General features: G+C 38.2%; 1 protein-coding gene across 1 annotated transcript in view; it reads left to right on the top strand.

The window, feature by feature from the left end:
- The window catches only part of baiap3 (BAI1 associated protein 3), a 51446-nt gene that overhangs the window by 13508 nt on the left and 20122 nt on the right, over positions 1–17816 (top strand). The window contains exons 3-17 of the mRNA XM_015059303.1: positions 6127–6214; positions 7101–7184; positions 7394–7501; positions 7961–8020; positions 9269–9335; positions 9639–9852; positions 10096–10140; positions 11592–11669; positions 12469–12574; positions 12673–12780; positions 12855–12947; positions 15611–15714; positions 15808–15925; positions 16116–16240; positions 17180–17270. Of these exons, the coding sequence (XP_014914789.1) occupies positions 6127–6214; positions 7101–7184; positions 7394–7501; positions 7961–8020; positions 9269–9335; positions 9639–9852; positions 10096–10140; positions 11592–11669; positions 12469–12574; positions 12673–12780; positions 12855–12947; positions 15611–15714; positions 15808–15925; positions 16116–16240; positions 17180–17270 (1489 nt within the window). The remainder of the gene's footprint in view (positions 1–6126; positions 6215–7100; positions 7185–7393; positions 7502–7960; positions 8021–9268; positions 9336–9638; positions 9853–10095; positions 10141–11591; positions 11670–12468; positions 12575–12672; positions 12781–12854; positions 12948–15610; positions 15715–15807; positions 15926–16115; positions 16241–17179; positions 17271–17816) is intronic.

Raw genomic sequence — 17816 nt, 5'->3', positions numbered from 1 at the left:
GATTAAGCAATGACTGGTGCCTGGTTACAAAGTATACACTTGCTTAAAAGTTAATATTTCACAAAAACAAATTTGCTTAATTTCAATGCTGAGATTGAAATTGCTTTTAATCAAATGACAAGGGTAGTAATCAGGGAGGAATGTCAGAAAGCTGACCAAGGACCCAATGGGCATGCACTTCACAAATAAGCTGTGTATGGCAGAGTGGCTGAACAGACATAGGCTGCTAGAATTTAGCCAAAACACATCTTAGAAATTATAAGACCAGGACAAAGAAAGTTCTCTGATCTGATCAAACCAAAAGAGAAGTTTGTGTTTTGATCCTAATATTTGTAGTGCCTTCGTATTTTGACCACAGATGATTAGCGATGCTGTAAAAACCTCGCAGCAAAATTATGCCTAAATAGTTGCCAAAGAGCTATGCTTCACAATTGATTTGCCGGCATTTTGTATCTTGATTGAACATCAACCTCAGTGTCTACATTTATTCTATCATTTCTCATATTTTTGCCTCTCTGTTTGCTTTCCTTTTGGCCAGTGGAGGGGCTTGCAGCGCAGTTCTCACTATGCGGTTTGATATGATAACTAATGAAGTCTCTCAGGTGAAAAGAGTCATCTGATATTTTTCAGTCTCATTCTGAGCTTCATCTCAACCCAAAAGTGATAGTGCGAACCTGAGGTTTATATGGCAACCCAAATACAGGCTGCTGTCACAACGTGAACCTTTACTTATAAAGACAACTCCATCTATTTTTTACCAGGGAAGTTTACCGCAGGTATGTGTTGCATAGAGTTACATTTGGGATTTGGATGGTTAAAGCTAGGCGTAAACGATAATACATGGATTGATTTATTTTCTTTTTATTTAAGCCCGTGTCGTTTTTGTTTTGTTTATTCTGTTTTAATGCCGCTCAAACATGGTCGGGAGCTCTTCATTAGCGGCTGATCGGAACTGACAGACTATGTCTCACCTTCTTCTCATTTTCCGTACCAGTTTCCTGGAGCTGCAGCCTTCCCACTGAGCCTCAGCCTGAGCGCTCATCATTAGATCCAGGCTGTTGATCTTTGTTATCCATTCAGACTGCTGCTGACCTGCCTGCACTCTCACTCTAATTGAGAATTTGCAAATGAGGCCGGGTAGATTTGGACTGCTTCGTTTGCAGCTGTTGACCCAGTCGTCAGAGCTGAGGCTCTCTGAGTAGACAGTGACTGGCAGACAGAGGACGTAAACATTTAATTCAGTTGAGCGCATTATTACCTCTATGAGAACTGATTGTTAAATCTCTGGAAATATAAAAAAAAAACAAAAAAAAAAAAAAAAAAAAACATAACTCAGATGTGAGCTGGTCAGACTGTGAAGAAAATCCCACAGGATTTATGTTTGATTGTATATTTCTGCTGGTTATTTACATGTTTAGTCTTCCCTCTTATTGCTTTCAGCAGTGGCAAATGTGATATTTCATTCACACTTAATTTTCTTTCGTTTTAAATCTGAAACTTGTGGCAATGTCTTTAATAGCTTTGACTCCTTGTTGTCTCTGTACTGAAGCTTACTACATTTTAATATCTGAGAAAAACTCCAATGAATTAGAATGTTGTTAACTAGAAATCCTGAATATGTCACATAGTTTACATAGTTTTACTCAAAAGCTCAATTATAAATTATTATTCCTCATTAAACTAGAGATTTAAAAAGAAAACAAAAGCTGTCTTAGAAATTTAAGTCAAAAAGTAAAACTTACATATTTCATAGCAGCTAATGGAAACTGAATTTTATGTTATTGCCTTCACAACCACATGGAAGACAATTGCCCAGTAAAATCACTGACATCCTCCACGATGGGGGTAGGCCACAAAAAATGCTAATGGACAGACACATATCCAAAGCACAAATTTCAACTATTGTGGCCCTCCTGAACCAGAGGTAACATCAGGGTAAGTTTTGCCTTGGCAAGAGTTGAGGAAAAACTTGACCTTTTTTCTAGTGTTGCAATTTGCTCTTTCCAAATGAAACTGAATTCTGCATTTAATTTTGAAATCTCTGGTCCCAGAGCGGGGTTTGATGATGAATTCTCGATGATTTGGAAAGCTGTGTCCTCTGGTGGAGTTTTGTGTTTCAGACAAAATATTATGATGTTTTTTTCTATTGTGATTCAGTGTAGTTTTTCAAAAACTGTCTTTGTGTTGTGCCTAAGCAAAGGACAAAATTTACATTCTTAGATTAACTTTGTGGCTAAGCAACCTTGAAGGCATTAATTGAAAGTAAAGCTATTTCCCACTGTACAGTAGAAAACTGCATCTCTCCTTTACAGCATTTGGTGTTGCAGTACCATTTTCCCAATAGTAGCATTTTGAAGGAGATGCTGTGAGTCGTCTGGACATTCAGGTCTTCGTTGAGCCTGTCTCATCGTTCATGTGGTGTTTTTCAAACACTACTTTGAATGAATCCCATCCATCCATCCATCCATCCATCCATCCATCCATCCATCCATCCATCCATCCATCCATCCATCCATCCATCCATCCATCCATCCATCCATCCATTTTCTTTACACCCTTGTCCCTTAGTGGGCTTGGGAGGGGTGCTGGTGCCTATCTCCAGCTAACGTTCCGGGCGAGAGGCGGGGTACACCTTGGACAGGTCCGAATGAATCCCACTGCTGAGTATTCATTCGCAAATTTAACTACAAGGCTTCCTCATTTGTGGAATCACAGTGATTTCTGAGCAGTAGAGGTATTACAAGATCTCACAGGAGATCTCACAATACAAAAATACCACAGTGCTTCTCAAGAAGCTCCAACTTTTTTTAATTATTATTATTATTTTGGGACCAAAATATAATTGTCAAGTTACTGAACGAAGAGATGTAATTAGAGCTTTTGTGGTTGTTCTGGGTTTTCCGCTCTGAAGCTTCTCCACCTGTAATGTTTTGTTTCTTAATCAGAGACATAATTACAGTAAAACAAACAGTCTTTGTATCACTGAGGTTGATCCTTCTTATAGAGATATTGTTTACGATGCGAGTTGCAGGCTTTTATTGTTGTGTGGCAACCATGATGAAGCCAATTTAAAAAAAAGAGAAAAGGATCTTATTTTGTTCCAATCCAACTGGATGTCACATTCTTTGTCATGCTTGGGGTAACAGTGATGGGTACAAGACTAATTATTATTTATGCACGGCCATAGTATGTTTAAGTTTGCAGAGAGCGCATGCTGTCCCCTTCATACACCCATTTAGAGGTGCTTACAACAATTTTCCTAAATAGAAGACTTACATGGGATTCATATTTTCAATTTTTGCTGTGCCTCTGATTCGCTCTCTTCAGAGGAAAACATGATTGAAGCATCTGGATGAATTTTAAAAATAAATTAGAACATTTTTTTTTTCTTTTTTTCCTTTTTTTTAAAGACTTGTTTCCTAGCAACATCAAATCACTGTTATTCTGGTTATGCTGGTGTGTTTGTGTGTCTGTGTCTGTGTGAGAGAGAGAGACAGAGAGAGAGACAAAGAGAGAAAGACAGATTGAGCAATGCATTTGAACTGTGCTTTTATATATGTGTAAATGTCGAATCAATATAATCTGTGTGTAATTTGAATCAGTAGGGTTTCATTTCCTACCTGTAATGTATTGTCACCCGGTCAAAAAGAGACAATAATCTTCAGGTTGACCGCCAGAAGACGAGACAACAACAGTACCTGAGGCAAATGAACACAGTTGTAGAAAAAAACCCAAGTGGCTCAAAGGTCTTGATTTTATGTGTAAATTAAAACTGTAAACACCCAGGAAGCAACTTTATAATGAGCAATAAGTGTGCATGCAACTTTTCCATGTTGTAATCTCTCTGTATTAACTTACATTTGTTCTTCATAGTTCTCTCTTCTTAGAAATCCTAAACCTCTTAGCTAAAGCCACAGCTGCAAAAACCTATTTATCTATTTTTCTCTGAGAGAGTCTTCTACAACTTACAAAATGTTGGTAGATAACCGATAACCTCACTCCTCAGCTATGTCATCATGGAGAACTTGTAATTTCGTCTAAGCTTTCTTAATTAAATGCGTTCGCTACTTTACTCAGAACTGGTAGCTACATGCATCCTGGCTTTTCCAGATTCAAGTAAACAGCTTTTAAGCACAACTTCTTACAACCATAATTTTAGTCAGTTTTATATGCCAATAAACTCATGACCATATCTCAGACTGGACTGTGAACCACACCATCAGTGGTTTAACTTATATTCTGCCAAATCACAAGATCATTCACTCACCTTAGTCACGTTTTCAAGTTACTTACTAGATAGCATACATTCCAATTACTCCTAGTTATCCAACATGAAGCTCAATTCCTTATTCAAATTAGCTTAAAACATTTCTATCTAAGGAAACGTGGCAGATTATGTTGAGTCATTGACTCAACTGCCAAATGTACCTCAATATGCATTAAGCCATCTTAGCACTACTGCAGAAGCTAATATCTGCAGAATTCCTGCCCTCTGCTGCCAATCAGCGCTCCAGGATTGGTTGCTTTGTGCTCACCGTTCAGCAGTGTGAGGTACTTCAACTTCCCATTTTCTTTCAGATATTTCAAAAATCTACAAAAACATTAACAAATTGTCTATGAATAATTTGGATTTATGTTCTACATAAGAATCTGTGAAACTGCTTTAAGCGATCTGTGAATTTGAGGGGTCCATTGTATTGCAGTATCCTGCCAGTATCTTCAAATTTAGCATGCTCTAAAGTAGACAGAGGTTGGAAGCTCAAAAGGGTAAAACAGAATAACTCTGCTGTTTTCCATTTAGCCTTCCTTATCTACTGAAACTCTTGTTTTTTGTTGACTCCTTTTAAATAGCCTCTTGCTTCTCTGAACTTCGTCTGACTTTGTTTTAAACATCTCACAGCTACCTTTGAGTCTTTTACACTCATTAATACATTTCACATCCTTGACTGTTGCACACAGAGTGACCTAATAGTGTTTATTACAGCGTTTACTGATTGAGAAAATCCTTCTTTTTTTTCGGTCACTCATCAGAGCTGATCAGGACAAAAATAAACCAATTCTAGTAAATAGCCAATTTGTTGGAAACCCACTAATTGTTTCATACTATAACAACTGTGAGCTATAATCCCATTAGCTTTAATAGATTAGGAAATTAGAATTAATCTGTCACTTTGTCTAATAAACATCACACATTTCACTGTGTATTTGGCCTGACATCAGTGAAAATCCTCCCAGTTCTCCCAGCATGCCTTCTATTAGTCTCCATAAACACCCTCGCGAGTTTACCATCCGCTCTCCCACCATGCTGAAAGTCAGTGGGTGCTGGGATGGGCTGCCATATGCCTGCTGCGAAGTGATGACGCTAATAAAGAAGGGAGTAGGGGCTCTTCTGCACAGTGTTGCCTGATAGATGAGGAAGAAGACAGAATCACAGTGGGAGGGGATAGTCAGGATGAGGCGTTGGGGGGAAAAAAAAAACACAGCCCAAGTGATTGTGCCGGTTCTGCTGCAGCTCACATCAGGGCAGTTGTCTGTTATTTCCATAACAGCCTGAAAGGAAGGTACCCCTTGAGAGATTTGGGAGGGGGGAAGAGGTCGGGGAGAGGGTGGATTTATTGGGGATTCCCAAGGTGTTCAGCCAGCTACCCTTTTTTCTGAACATGCCCTCATCACCATGACAACTGTGACTAGCAGGAGTTTTGGGATTCATTCCCACCTGGAGGAAACAGAAAAGCATCATTTGCATATTGGGCACAACCCGACATATAAAATTTGATTAACATGCTTTGTGCAGAGTGCAACTGAAAGCCTTCTAATGCCAGACAAGAGAAGGTGTTTACACATCTGATGACACACAGAACTGCAGGAGAGGAAGTCGCACATGTAGCACATAGAACCAGATCAAAAAATATCATGTATTGACAAAACCCTGTTCAAAATGTGTGTTAACAAGACGCTGCTTGATCTCACCAATGTCACCGAACACGGATGTGTGTTCGCCTAATACTCATAAATATTCATGTGCCTAGCAAATCAGGCGATGTGGCCCATTTAGGTCAACCTGTGTAGTTCGTCCTAGTTGTAGAAATAAGAACAGTTTCTCATTTTGCTCCACTTTCTTGGCAGGATTTCAGGTGAAAGTGCGGAGTTCTTTGAGCGTATGAATGCCATCCTGCAGAAACAGGAGAACATGACGCGGGCAGCCCAGGCTGAGGTAACCCCAACCCAACTTCCACCTTTCCATCTGTTACACACTCGAAACGTGAACAGTTTGCGTAGCCAGCAGGGCACAGAGCTGTCTTTCAGCCCACCATCATGACCACTATGACGTCCACAGACAGAAGGACTGGGTTAAACAGGGTGCTCAGAAGACTGGGTGCTCAGCTGTTGCAAGCTGCTGTCGACTGATATGTTCAGACTTTACTGGCAGAGCCAGCCATGACTGATGAGAGCAACTCATGACTTCACACCCAAATTACTGCATGTTAAACACGGTAAAATGACAGAAACGGAAACCGTCGACGTTGGTCAAGACGTGAATCACATCCACGCTGCTTTAAAAATTGACAAATTAGAAGAGATTGAGTGTCTATTTGCAGTTGTGACATCGAAATTTAGTGGGATTTCTTTCTTCAGTTTTTAACATTTATTAATAGTTTGTGCTGTTTTAAAGATAAGCATTATTTTACAAAATTGCGATTTTTTTCCCCCCTCACTCATGTATTATGTAAGATGTAAATAAATCTCAACTGTATGCACTATAACCCTAAAAGCTTGTAGCGATTTTAGCATTAACGTAAATATATAAATAAGAATAATGTGACCTTGTATAGATACCAGCCAAGCTCTTATTAATTGTGAATACAGCAGGTAATTTTCCATACAGTTCTGAGGTCCATGCTGATGACATTTGCAGCTCCTTAGCCCTTTCTGATTGCTTCATTGTGTTTGCAGAGCAACCTTTGTGAAGTATTTTCACTTGGCTTAAGTGATACTTTCCGATATCTGACTGCGATCTCAGCGTCTCCTCTCTGATGACCAGCAGAACCTTTTTTTTTTATTTTTTTATCAGAGCCTAAACTGAATTTGTCTCCTTGCAGTGCCAAAGAGGGCCGTGCACAATGCCGCCACCACAAGAGCATGTGGACCAGGCCTTTATATCCGAAAGAGTCAGCAGGACAGAGGTGTGTCGGCTTGTTTTTTATTTTTTATTTTTTTTGCTATTTCCATTGTGTTTCAGCAGGAGTTATGTTTTAAAAGACGAAAAGAGGGGAAAGAAACACGGCTTTTATCCCTGCTTGTGATGTGCAGCAGAGCAGATATCACGTAGGGAAAAGAACTCGTGCGTTTATCCCTGAAAGGAAGTTATTGAGTGGAGTGTGTTTTCATGTAGCTGGATCTGCTTTATGAGGAAGCTGTGTACACGGTGGTCAACAGGGTTGGTGTGCCTGCTCCAGAACATGTGAAAAGTGACGACGAGCTGTTTGCTTACCTGCTGAAGGTATCTGTATGTGTGTCTGCCTTTCTGTCTGTCTGAGTGTCATGTAATAATCACAAGCACAACCATAGAACAGACTGTATTCCTGGAGCTTCATTAAATTTCTCAGTAACACTGATGGTGGCCTCCCAGAAAGTGTTATTTGTTGTGAGGAGGCTGTAAGAATTCAAGCAGATGCTCTTGGCTCAAAACTGATTAAACATCAAAGCCCAGTTACACTTTGCACTGATATTCAGCTGTGATTATGCCGCACTAAGGATTGTAGCCCTTTGGTTGTCTGAAATGGGAGTCTTTATTTCAAAGGGTTTCCCGACAGTTCAGGTACTAAAGAAACAAGAAAGAGCTTAAAACCACAGTAATGTTCAGTAATTTCTTTTTTTTTGCAAAAGCAGAAGCAGAATTAGCAAACAGTACCACTACATGTAACGACATAATGACAATTATATCGCCGTCTTTTCCAAGGTGTTTGACATGGGTGATGAGGAACATGAGATCATTCTTCAAAAAGTTCAAGAATCAAAGGTGAGGCATTTTACTCTGTCGCCATCTGAAAATGACAATACCAGCACAGTTGTGCCAACACTGTAATGACACAATGATGATGCATGACAGGATTTTAACAATACCTTTTGGGTAAACTAAAAAATAAAAAATTACACTGATGCTTTTTCTTAAGAATATTTAAAATGTTTCCTGGGCTGTTAGGAAACCAACTCTTCTACATGTGTGGTTAATACCTAGTTGTTTTCAAGACTTTTAGCTCATCAACAAAAAATAAATAAATAAAAATACGAGTGGAAACATGCAAAAGGCTGGTCAGGACATGGCTTAGTTGCTCAAAAATGTCAAAAATATTTTTTTCATTGGTTATTAAGAAATATATAAGTAATTTTCCATTTTATCATGTTCTAATTAAAACATGTTTTTTCCCTGTAAATAGTTTTATATAACTCCTACCTCATTTACTATCAGAAACACTTCTTGGTTGATTGAAAATCATCTCCAATTTAAATCAAAAATCGAATAATTTTGGTCTTACTGTTTAAATATCCCTGTGGCAGAATCACTGGTTACATGCTAACGCTGAAGATTGTGGCTTTTCATTTCTGAGAAAAGAGACTCTCTCCTTCACTCGGCTGCAAAACAAGACAACACTCCTCCAATAGGAGCAGTTGCTGCTTTGTGTCTGTGGATGTGTTTTGCATGAATGACTCTTTTTGGACCCCACAGTGCAAGCAAACAAAAGGAAGAAAGAGACGGGGGGTGAATTACAAGGTTCCAGCTAAATAAGTTATGGAGCGAAAAACGCAGCAGGTCTCTTAGGCAAAACACGCCCGTAGAGGTTTTTAGCCAGACGATCTCACATAAAAAAAGCAACTAGGCAGCACTTTGCAAGACAGATTGCAATTTGAGATGAAATATCGCATTTTAATAGTGAGAAGTCTTTTTACACACATACATATATTTTTTAAGTCTGCAGCAGTAAAGCACTGACGCCCTTGTTAATCTGGGTAGAAATTAAAACCCGGATGAGGTTAAATTTTCTAAGTTGAACAAAGCTTGCTGTTAAGTCAAGCTTTTCCAAATACCACTCCTTGCTAAACCGAAGCCTTATCTCTGTTTTGAATCTGTTCAGTCTTGCAAGAATTTGACTAAATACACGCTTATTTTGCAGCACATACTGATATTCTCATCACCACCTTTCATTCTCAACATGAAAGTTGCCTATTGGTGCGGGTTTCTCCAGTAACAAATGTTCCTTTCTTACAGCGAGCCAGTTTTTCCTTGAGAGTCTCTGTTATGAAAGCAAAGAACCTGATGGCCAAGGATGCAAATGGTAAAAACATTCAAGCATGAGCTAAGTATTTTCTAATGGGAAACAATGTGTTTCATGAAATATGCTTTGTCCTGCAGTAAAATGCGACCGAAATGCTTTTTTATTTGACTTCTTTGGATTAACCGCCCCCCCACCCCACTCACTCATAAGCATTTCTTAAAAGGCTTTTGAGTCATTTTGACCGTTAACAATGATTCACTGCAGGACTGTAAGAATTATTTTCCGTTGCCGATTTATCTAAGTGCTGATGGATGTAAAAAAAAAAAAAAAAAAAAACATTGTTTATTCCCTTCTCTATGACAGGGTACAGTGACCCCTACTGCATGCTGGGAATCCTGGTGGGTCAGAGCCCCCGAGAAACTGAGGAGAAGAAGGAGAGAAAGTTCAGCTTCAGAAAGAGGAGGGAAAAGCTGGAGAAACGCTCTAGCACCAAAGAAGTCTTACCTGCCAGATGCATTCAGGTGACCGAAGTCAAGCCAGAGACTCTAAACCCAGTGTGGGATCAACACTTTGTGTTGTGAGTACAAGAACAACCTTTAAGCTTTCTGAAACGTACTGTCCATGATGATTACTGTGTCACATGCCGAAATCACGGTTTCATTTGTTTCACACTAACGCCGCAAGTTGTTAGCTGTGTGACCAGCTCACCACATATTCACTGCTGTGAGAGCAGAACCGAGGTGTTTAATGTCAACCTTAGTCACAAAGAGGATCAAAAGCCAATGAGTTTTTTTCTGTTTTTTTTTTCATCTGTTTTTAGTGAAATAGACGATGTTCACAATGACCTCTTGCATCTGGACATATGGTAAGTTGAGAACACAAGCAAATCTGCTACATTGTAATTCTTTGCATATCAGCTTTTCCTATTATTTTTTTTTTAATTGAGCTGCAGAAAAATACTTTATAGTTTATAAGGGATGTCAAAGGAGATTTGATTTGCTTTGTTTGAAATGAAGTTCTGTCTTCATTTAAAAATTGAGAAAATAAATAACATTATCGCTTCGTTTTTAGCTGAACTTTATCACTATCCTATAGGTGTAAGAGTCTGGGACAGTTCAACAGACTGCCTTTAGGCATGCTGAACTGTTTTTAAGCAGTTTTCACACACATCTTCTGAACTGGGGATGTTAAAGCCGAGAGGATCTGCCCCTACATGCCTTATGGAGTCAGCAAAAACACTAGACTGACACACTTATGTAGCCAGTTTCCTGCCTGACCCGAAGAGGGCGATGTGGAGTTGTTTCTGTGAAACTTAGCTTCAAGGGTTAGTTTGAAGTTTTGCGGAGTTATGATGGTATCTATGCATTTACACACCATGAGTCTCAACTGCGTGTTAACTTGGAGTATTTTATTTACGTTTTTAACGATATCATAGTGGTCTTTACACTTCAAGTAAAAGGAACTAATAATAACAAATGCTTCATTGAGCAACTCTATGCTTTAAAACCAACTTTAACTCCAAGTTTCCATCCTGCCTTACGTAATCTGATTATACTATCAATCATGCTTACTTAACCAGCTTCATCAATGCAAACAAGATTATTCCATTCCTTTTGCATGAAGTGCACATACCCTTTTTTCCAACTAAAAACCAGAATAAGGCTTAGCGAACCGAGCCACTTCTCACATTTTGCGCCAAGAATGTGAACACTTTGCTTCCTTTGGTCCTACAGGGACTGGGCAAGCCTGCAAAAAGCTATCCTGGCACTCCTTGTACCTGTTACATACGTGGACAATGTCCTCTCAGGGGAACTTGATTGTAAATCCACGAAAAGCATGTGGACAAGACAGGTTCCTTATCATAAGAGAAAGTCGTGCAATGAATTACTTTATCCTGGAATCCTGAAACACTTGTTTGGTTAAGAAAGGATGTCAACAAAGTTGTGGTCATTGTAGAGACCATTAGAATTTGTGCAGTTAAATATTTCAATTATTCATCGCTACTCTAGGAGAGACATTTAGATAACACTTTACAAATACGTATGTTTTTTTTTTTTTTTTTTGGTAATTGTTTTTTATTTGTTTAGGGAACGGTCATGCATTTCTCATTTGTAGCGTTTTTCCATTAAAATTTTATTTTGGCAGTTTTGGAGAATGTATACATTTCCTATGTGAAACTTGTTCCAAGTCGCTGAAATTCATTCTATTCGATGCGTCAATTACTTCTCAGTTCTCCTCATGGTTATTCAAACTGAAACAGTAAAGTAGAAGAAACTTGACCTTATGCTAACCTGTGAATAATTTATTTTTCTGCAGGGATCATGATGATGATGTATCTGTTGCAGAGGCCTGCAAAAAGCTCAATGAAGTCAGTGGGCTTCGAGGAATGGGCAGGTGAAAAATACATCAGTTTACAATACTGTAAAAAAAAAAAAAAAAAACTATTTGGCATCCTAAAGATTTACATGAAAAAGCCATTTTTCATATTTTAAACAATATTCTGTTTTACTGTTTTTATTTGACAATGTGACTAATCAAAGTCAACTCATGATTTAACATTTACTTTATCACATATGGCCAGATAGCCCTGGATAGAGTTTTTTTTTTTTTTTTTACTCAAGTCTCATATTAAAATTTGTTCATTGAATCTACCAGTAGGCAGGAAATATCTAGAAGACCTTTTTCTTTGTGACTATTTCTGTTTACTGGTTGTTTTGATGTGTAAAGATGCAACAGGTTCTGATCCTGTGCAAAACCTTATGTATAATTGGTTGAACAGTGAATTCACCCAGTCAGTGTTGTGGCAGTAAACAGAAGATAAATTAAACCCTTCAATGAAACGGTCACTTTCATGTGAAAAAAGCATGAAGTGGCAGTTATTGAATGAAGAGGCCTTTGCATCCATTTGCTTAAAAAAAAAAAAAAAAACTAACTACGTCCTGCTTGTTGATTCCACTGAATCGTTTGATTTTTATCCTTTGAAAGGCGCTCACAGAAAAGCCAGCCGCCCATAAAGCTGTGCACACAGACAGCAGAGCCTGATAAATAGCAGACATGTCTAATGAAAACCTCCGAATGTCAATCACAACCAAGGGACCAGAGAATCATTTGCTCATGGTGAAAATGGCAAGATTTTAATTTCAAGTAATAAAACTGGAGATTACGATTTTATTATTATTTTTTTTCTTTCCAGGTATTTTAAGCAAATAGCAAAGTCGGTGCGTTCCAACGGCTCATCGTCATCGGGGTCTGAGGAGAACGTTGACGACTTCCTCGGATGCATCAACATTCCTTTGAATGTGAGCGGCGATGTCTGTCCAGTCAGCATGCAGAGCTACAACATCGAAACATGCAAAATCAAACTGGGAACAAACTGTGAACTGACTACTTCTTGCAGGAAATTCCTGTTGTCGGATATGACACCTGGTTTAAGCTGGAGCCGCGGTCAAGTGCATCTAAAGTTCAGGGGGAATGTCACCTCATTCTGAAAGTCTTCACTAGCCAGGTTTCTGCAGGACGTCATCAATTAAATGTGCGCCTGTCTATTCGTACATCCTCTAATACATGTTTTACCTACAGAGAGACACGGCTTTATCAAAGAGGGACACAAACTTCTCCATTCACAAGAAACTTCTGAGTCAGATTGTGGAGTACGAGCATGCTCAAGTTAAGGTAAGATTTCTGCAGATTATTTGTTCAAATATGTTATACACCCAGTACTGAAAAAAATTGTGACATTGGAGAATTTCTTATGTTTTTTTTTGTTGTTGTTGTTGTTGTTACACTGAATATTTCAGACAAAATGTAACCGAGAGAATACTGAATACTTTTTTGATTGTGATATCATTTATTTTGAGAAAAAAAAACTGTCCAATTCAATCTTTGTTCACCTTTCATGAGTCATCTGAGATTTACCATCTTTTAAGAAAACCTTAGTTTCCTTAAGACCTTTAGAACATATTCTGTGGACTAAGAGACATAGTTTAACTTCTGGAAAGCTGCTATATCATGTTTGAAACTAATGTAGCATTTAAAATAAAATAAAAAATATCATCTTATCAGCTCTAAACCACAGTAGAGGCTACGTAAAGGCCTGGTGCTGTTTTGGTGCTTTGTGACCTTGGATGATCGCTCTGATTGATCGGACCTTAAATTCTGCTTTCTGCTGGAAAATCTCGAAGAGAACAGTTTGACCATCAGGTTGTGAACTGAAGCACACTTATGCTAGGCAAGGACACCAAGAAGCTCCACCTCTGAATGACTAAAAAATAGACAAGGTTTTGGAATGGCCTAGTCAAAGTGCAGACCTAAATTAGATCAAGATTCTGTGGCGTGGCGGCTCACGGGTCATGCCACTTTTATAGGTAGAATATTTTTCATACTAACTGAAATAATAATTTATTTAAAAATGGCTTTTTGTATATACTCTTATTATATTTGCTCACTTTCAAATATGTTTAATAATTTCTAACATTGAAGCACAACAAAAAAGCAACAACAGGACAAATCTGTAATGCACTGTGCTTTACCAGAAACTGTATAGTATTCTGAAAAGGTGTAGATTTTATAATTATTTTAATCTAAGAAGGAACACTATGTCATGCGCTTTTAAATTAGTCTTGACCAACTCAGCTGAGGTTTCTGAAGGTCTTTTAAATGTTTTCTATGGCTTTTGGCTGCTGTTTCACCTGTTTTCACTTTGATCTTTCCTCATCAAAACAACATATTTTGCCTTTGTGTCATAAAACCCTGCAAAATGTTAACTGAGAGATGATCATTACGAAGCTAGATGTCTACTTTGTGTCAGGTTCTGCTAGCTTTCTGAGACAACACAGAATTTGTGTAAAATTATGTTGCCTTTCTCACTCATCTAAGTAGATATCATTAGGAAAGACTGTGTGAAAAAGACCCAAATGATTTTATTTTATTTTTTTTTATTTTTTTGCAAGTTATCTTTTTAATGGCTTTTGCCTCATGTGTGGGAGCCTTTTTATGTCTGATACATTCATAGGTCTGAGTTAAGTGCTTACACAAATAAAAAAAAATAAAAAAACAGAAAACATTCCTGTTAAAGCGTTGATGAAGTCAACCGAAAAACTTGAAAGAAAACTAAGCCAAAGACCTTCAGAAATGATTGAGTCCATTTTACAAGATTAATATTAAAACTGTTTCTACCTTTACATTCAGGCTGGTGTTGTTTTCCAAAACCAGCCTCCATGGACACAATGTCTTTCCCCAGGTTGTCTTTGATGAACACGATCAGCTACTCTACTGTGAAACAAAAGAAGAGTATTGCACTACCACAACTTAGCTTTCATTTTTCCTTTGCCTTTACATAAAAAGCTTTTGGTGTGCATGTTCTTTTTCTCCTTTATTTTATTTTCTGTAAACTATATATGCTTATCTTTTACATCTGTACTTTACATATGAGTCATCTTACATCTGAGCTTTTTAAACTGAAGATAAAGTCCTTATTTGTGCACACAATCTTGGCTGATAAAATTATTCTGGTTAGATATGTATTTCAGCTTGAAAGAAAAATATCTAAAGGTTATGGATTAGTATGGACTTTGTCTCTTATGCTCAGGTCTTCGTAAAACAACAACCTGTTCTCTTTATTGAGATGAAACTTGCCTAATCAGTTCTGCTCAATCATCAGTATTTGTTACAATGGAGCTGATCAATTTATTGCTGTGTGTGCGCTCTACAATGGCTGCTGGAAAAGACAAGTGTTTTGTTGTTGGCTTACCATTCAGAAACCGTAGACGGCTCATCTTCTTATGCTTCTGGGTCTGATCCAGGGGCCAAGATGTACAGTTGTACAATTACACATCTGTTTGCAGGCATTTGGACGTGTATGTCCAAATGATGAGTTGGGAGGGTGTGACCAGCAACAACGTATATGCATAAAAGTGACAGCTGCCTAAAACAGGTCAATTTGAAAGAATGAAACATTGCTTTTTAATGATTTAGTGCAATAAAATTGAACATGTTTTGTAAAGTCCATATATCTATCATAGCTTGTTTAAAAGGATGCGCAATGGGTTCCCTTTAAACTTTAATTTGCTGGACTGAACAAAGCTGTTGCACTGGTTATGATTTTGCTGCAACCTTTCATGGAGCTAACAGCTTCTCTTTGTTCTGATTTAAGTGTGGTAATTATTCTGAAGTGACCGACGCTTTTTGTTCTACATTGGTATTAGACCTTTGTTAGTATTTAGATGTTTGTAAAAGCTCACACACAAACATCATCTGTTTGACAAAAAAAAAAGAAAAGCATCTTACTTTGCATAATATGTGAATAAAATTATATTGCCACTCTTTTAAAACCCCAGAGAGAGCCATACAACTGGAATGGACAGGTTTCTCCTCCAGCATGGACTGTGCTAACTCACCATGCTATGCAAACTGATCTCTCACCTCTGCAGCAGGCTATTGTGTAGGTATTAATGACAAAATTACATTGATTAAATTGAGTATGCGACCTGAAGCATTTGCCTGCAAGGTGCATATTTTCTTTTGTTTTACGCAGGCGCTGGCAGTGCTACAGCAACCATCATCGGAACCAGAGGCTGTGCTACTCCCTGCTGCTGCGCCTCCTGAGGACCATCGATGCAGAGTGGGACCCTCCCACCGTGAGGGGAGACCTGGTAGGTTCTGCATTATCGGCTTTCCCAATAGGGAAAAAAAAAAAAAAAAAAAAAAAACTTCCATCGCCTAGAAACAGTCACCTCATTAGCTCAGCTCTTCACTGGCATTCATCAAGGTTTTTGGTTCAGCCAAAAATGTCCCACAGCCAGTGTACTGGAAGCTATAACTGAGGGCCCTTCCTGTGTCCAGGAGAGGCAGCTATCAGACAGCTTCAGACTGTACACAGAGCACTGCCTGTGCCTGATGAAGAACATGCGTCAGGTTTTCCCCTGCACAAGCGCTGCTGCCATTACACGCTACGAGCTCATGCTGAGGTAAAGTCACACCACCATCACATCAGGCTCTCGCCTGCGCTCCCATACCAAGAACCTTTTTTCACTCCAACGAACACAGAGAGACGAAAGCCGGTCAGTCACACTCTGTGCAGGCAGCAGTAATATCACCGTATATTACAACGGTATTATCTCGATCATTTCTCATTTCCATACGAAACAAAGTAACGATCATTTGTTTCTAACAACAAATTGTCGCACAAATGCTAAAGAAGGCAGAATTTTGTGTGCCAGTATTCTGACATATTCTCATCTATCTCTATATTATTTTTCATTTATGTCATGCTAAGCTTTCATACAACTTGTAAAAATGCTCTCGCACTTGATGCCTACATTGCAATACAAAGCAAATCTGAAGCCACTCGTGACTTTTTAAAGGTTGAAAGTGCAGTAGCTGTTTGTAGATGTATCTTAGAAACATGTGAGCTTGAGCAGATCGCCATGACAACATTTATCTCAAACAAGAAACTGTTTTGATGATCAGAAACTTTAGAAACAATAACTTTATGCTATACAAAGCAGTGCAATGTTTTTGAGTATCCTCTAACCAGAAACAGACATTTATTACTCAGATATTTGGAATGATTTAAATCTGAAGGAAAAAATATATATATGCAAACATTTTCATGTGGAAATTGTAATTTTGTCGATATATTTACAGAAGTTAGTGATTGCTCAGGTAATGAACCCCATTATTACATAAAAACAAACTGCCAGTCATACAAACTCTCATACACACCCAACACGTATCTTTCTCCTCCTGCATAAATAACCTGGACTCCTGCATACAATTAGACTGAAATTCATTTAGTGAGATTGCAGCTATTATACTTGCTAAACTCTGAGAACAATGTGTCACTGTGTGATGAGTTGAATAGCAATTTTGTCATGTAATTGGTTTTTCCTGTCTGTGCATGCCAGGGGGATTGGCTACATGCAAAACATGAGGGCATTTAAGACTGTTTGTCCTCTCCGAAATGAGCTTCATTTGGACATCACCACTGCTGTCAAGGTAACAACGGGCGAGCATTTGTAGCAAAACAGAACATCTGCATTACAACTCAGTGAAACGCCACAGGACTTGTCCTTGCTGCTGTAGTAGTTCGGTCTGCCAAAATAGAAATGACTGGAAACGTGATAGGTTGTGTGACATGGATTTTGCTCTGGAAAATGGTGTATCAATTTACAATAGAGATTATGTTCGGAAAAAGCAAAGCAAGCACAAGGAAAAGGGGGGTTATTATTTGTATCAGAATAACAGAAAAAAAAAATCAATGTAAAACCATCACAAATTTAGTGATATTTTTGAAAAATAAAACAGAAATTTGAAGTTATCACCCCAAGTTAGTCAATTTTGCAGTTTTTATTTAAGTCCTAATGCAACAAAAACATAGAAATTCACCCATTAATAAAGATTTTATAAACCTAGGAAGAGTCTCGGTTCAATGTAGAATAATCTTGTTCTTCTTTGATCAGTTTAAGTATAAGCTATTTGCTATTTTAAGGGATGATGGGACCAGTGGTGGAGAAAGTACTCAAAAAATGTACTTAAGTAAAA

Source organism: Poecilia latipinna, unplaced genomic scaffold (assembly GCF_001443285.1).
Source record: "Poecilia latipinna isolate Pla-1442-1.1 unplaced genomic scaffold, P_latipinna-1.0 Scaffold1619, whole genome shotgun sequence".
Taxonomy (NCBI): Eukaryota; Metazoa; Chordata; class Actinopteri; order Cyprinodontiformes; family Poeciliidae; genus Poecilia; species Poecilia latipinna.
Note: the sequence above shows the minus strand (reverse complement) of the source record. Positions and strands in the feature narration are given on the sequence as shown.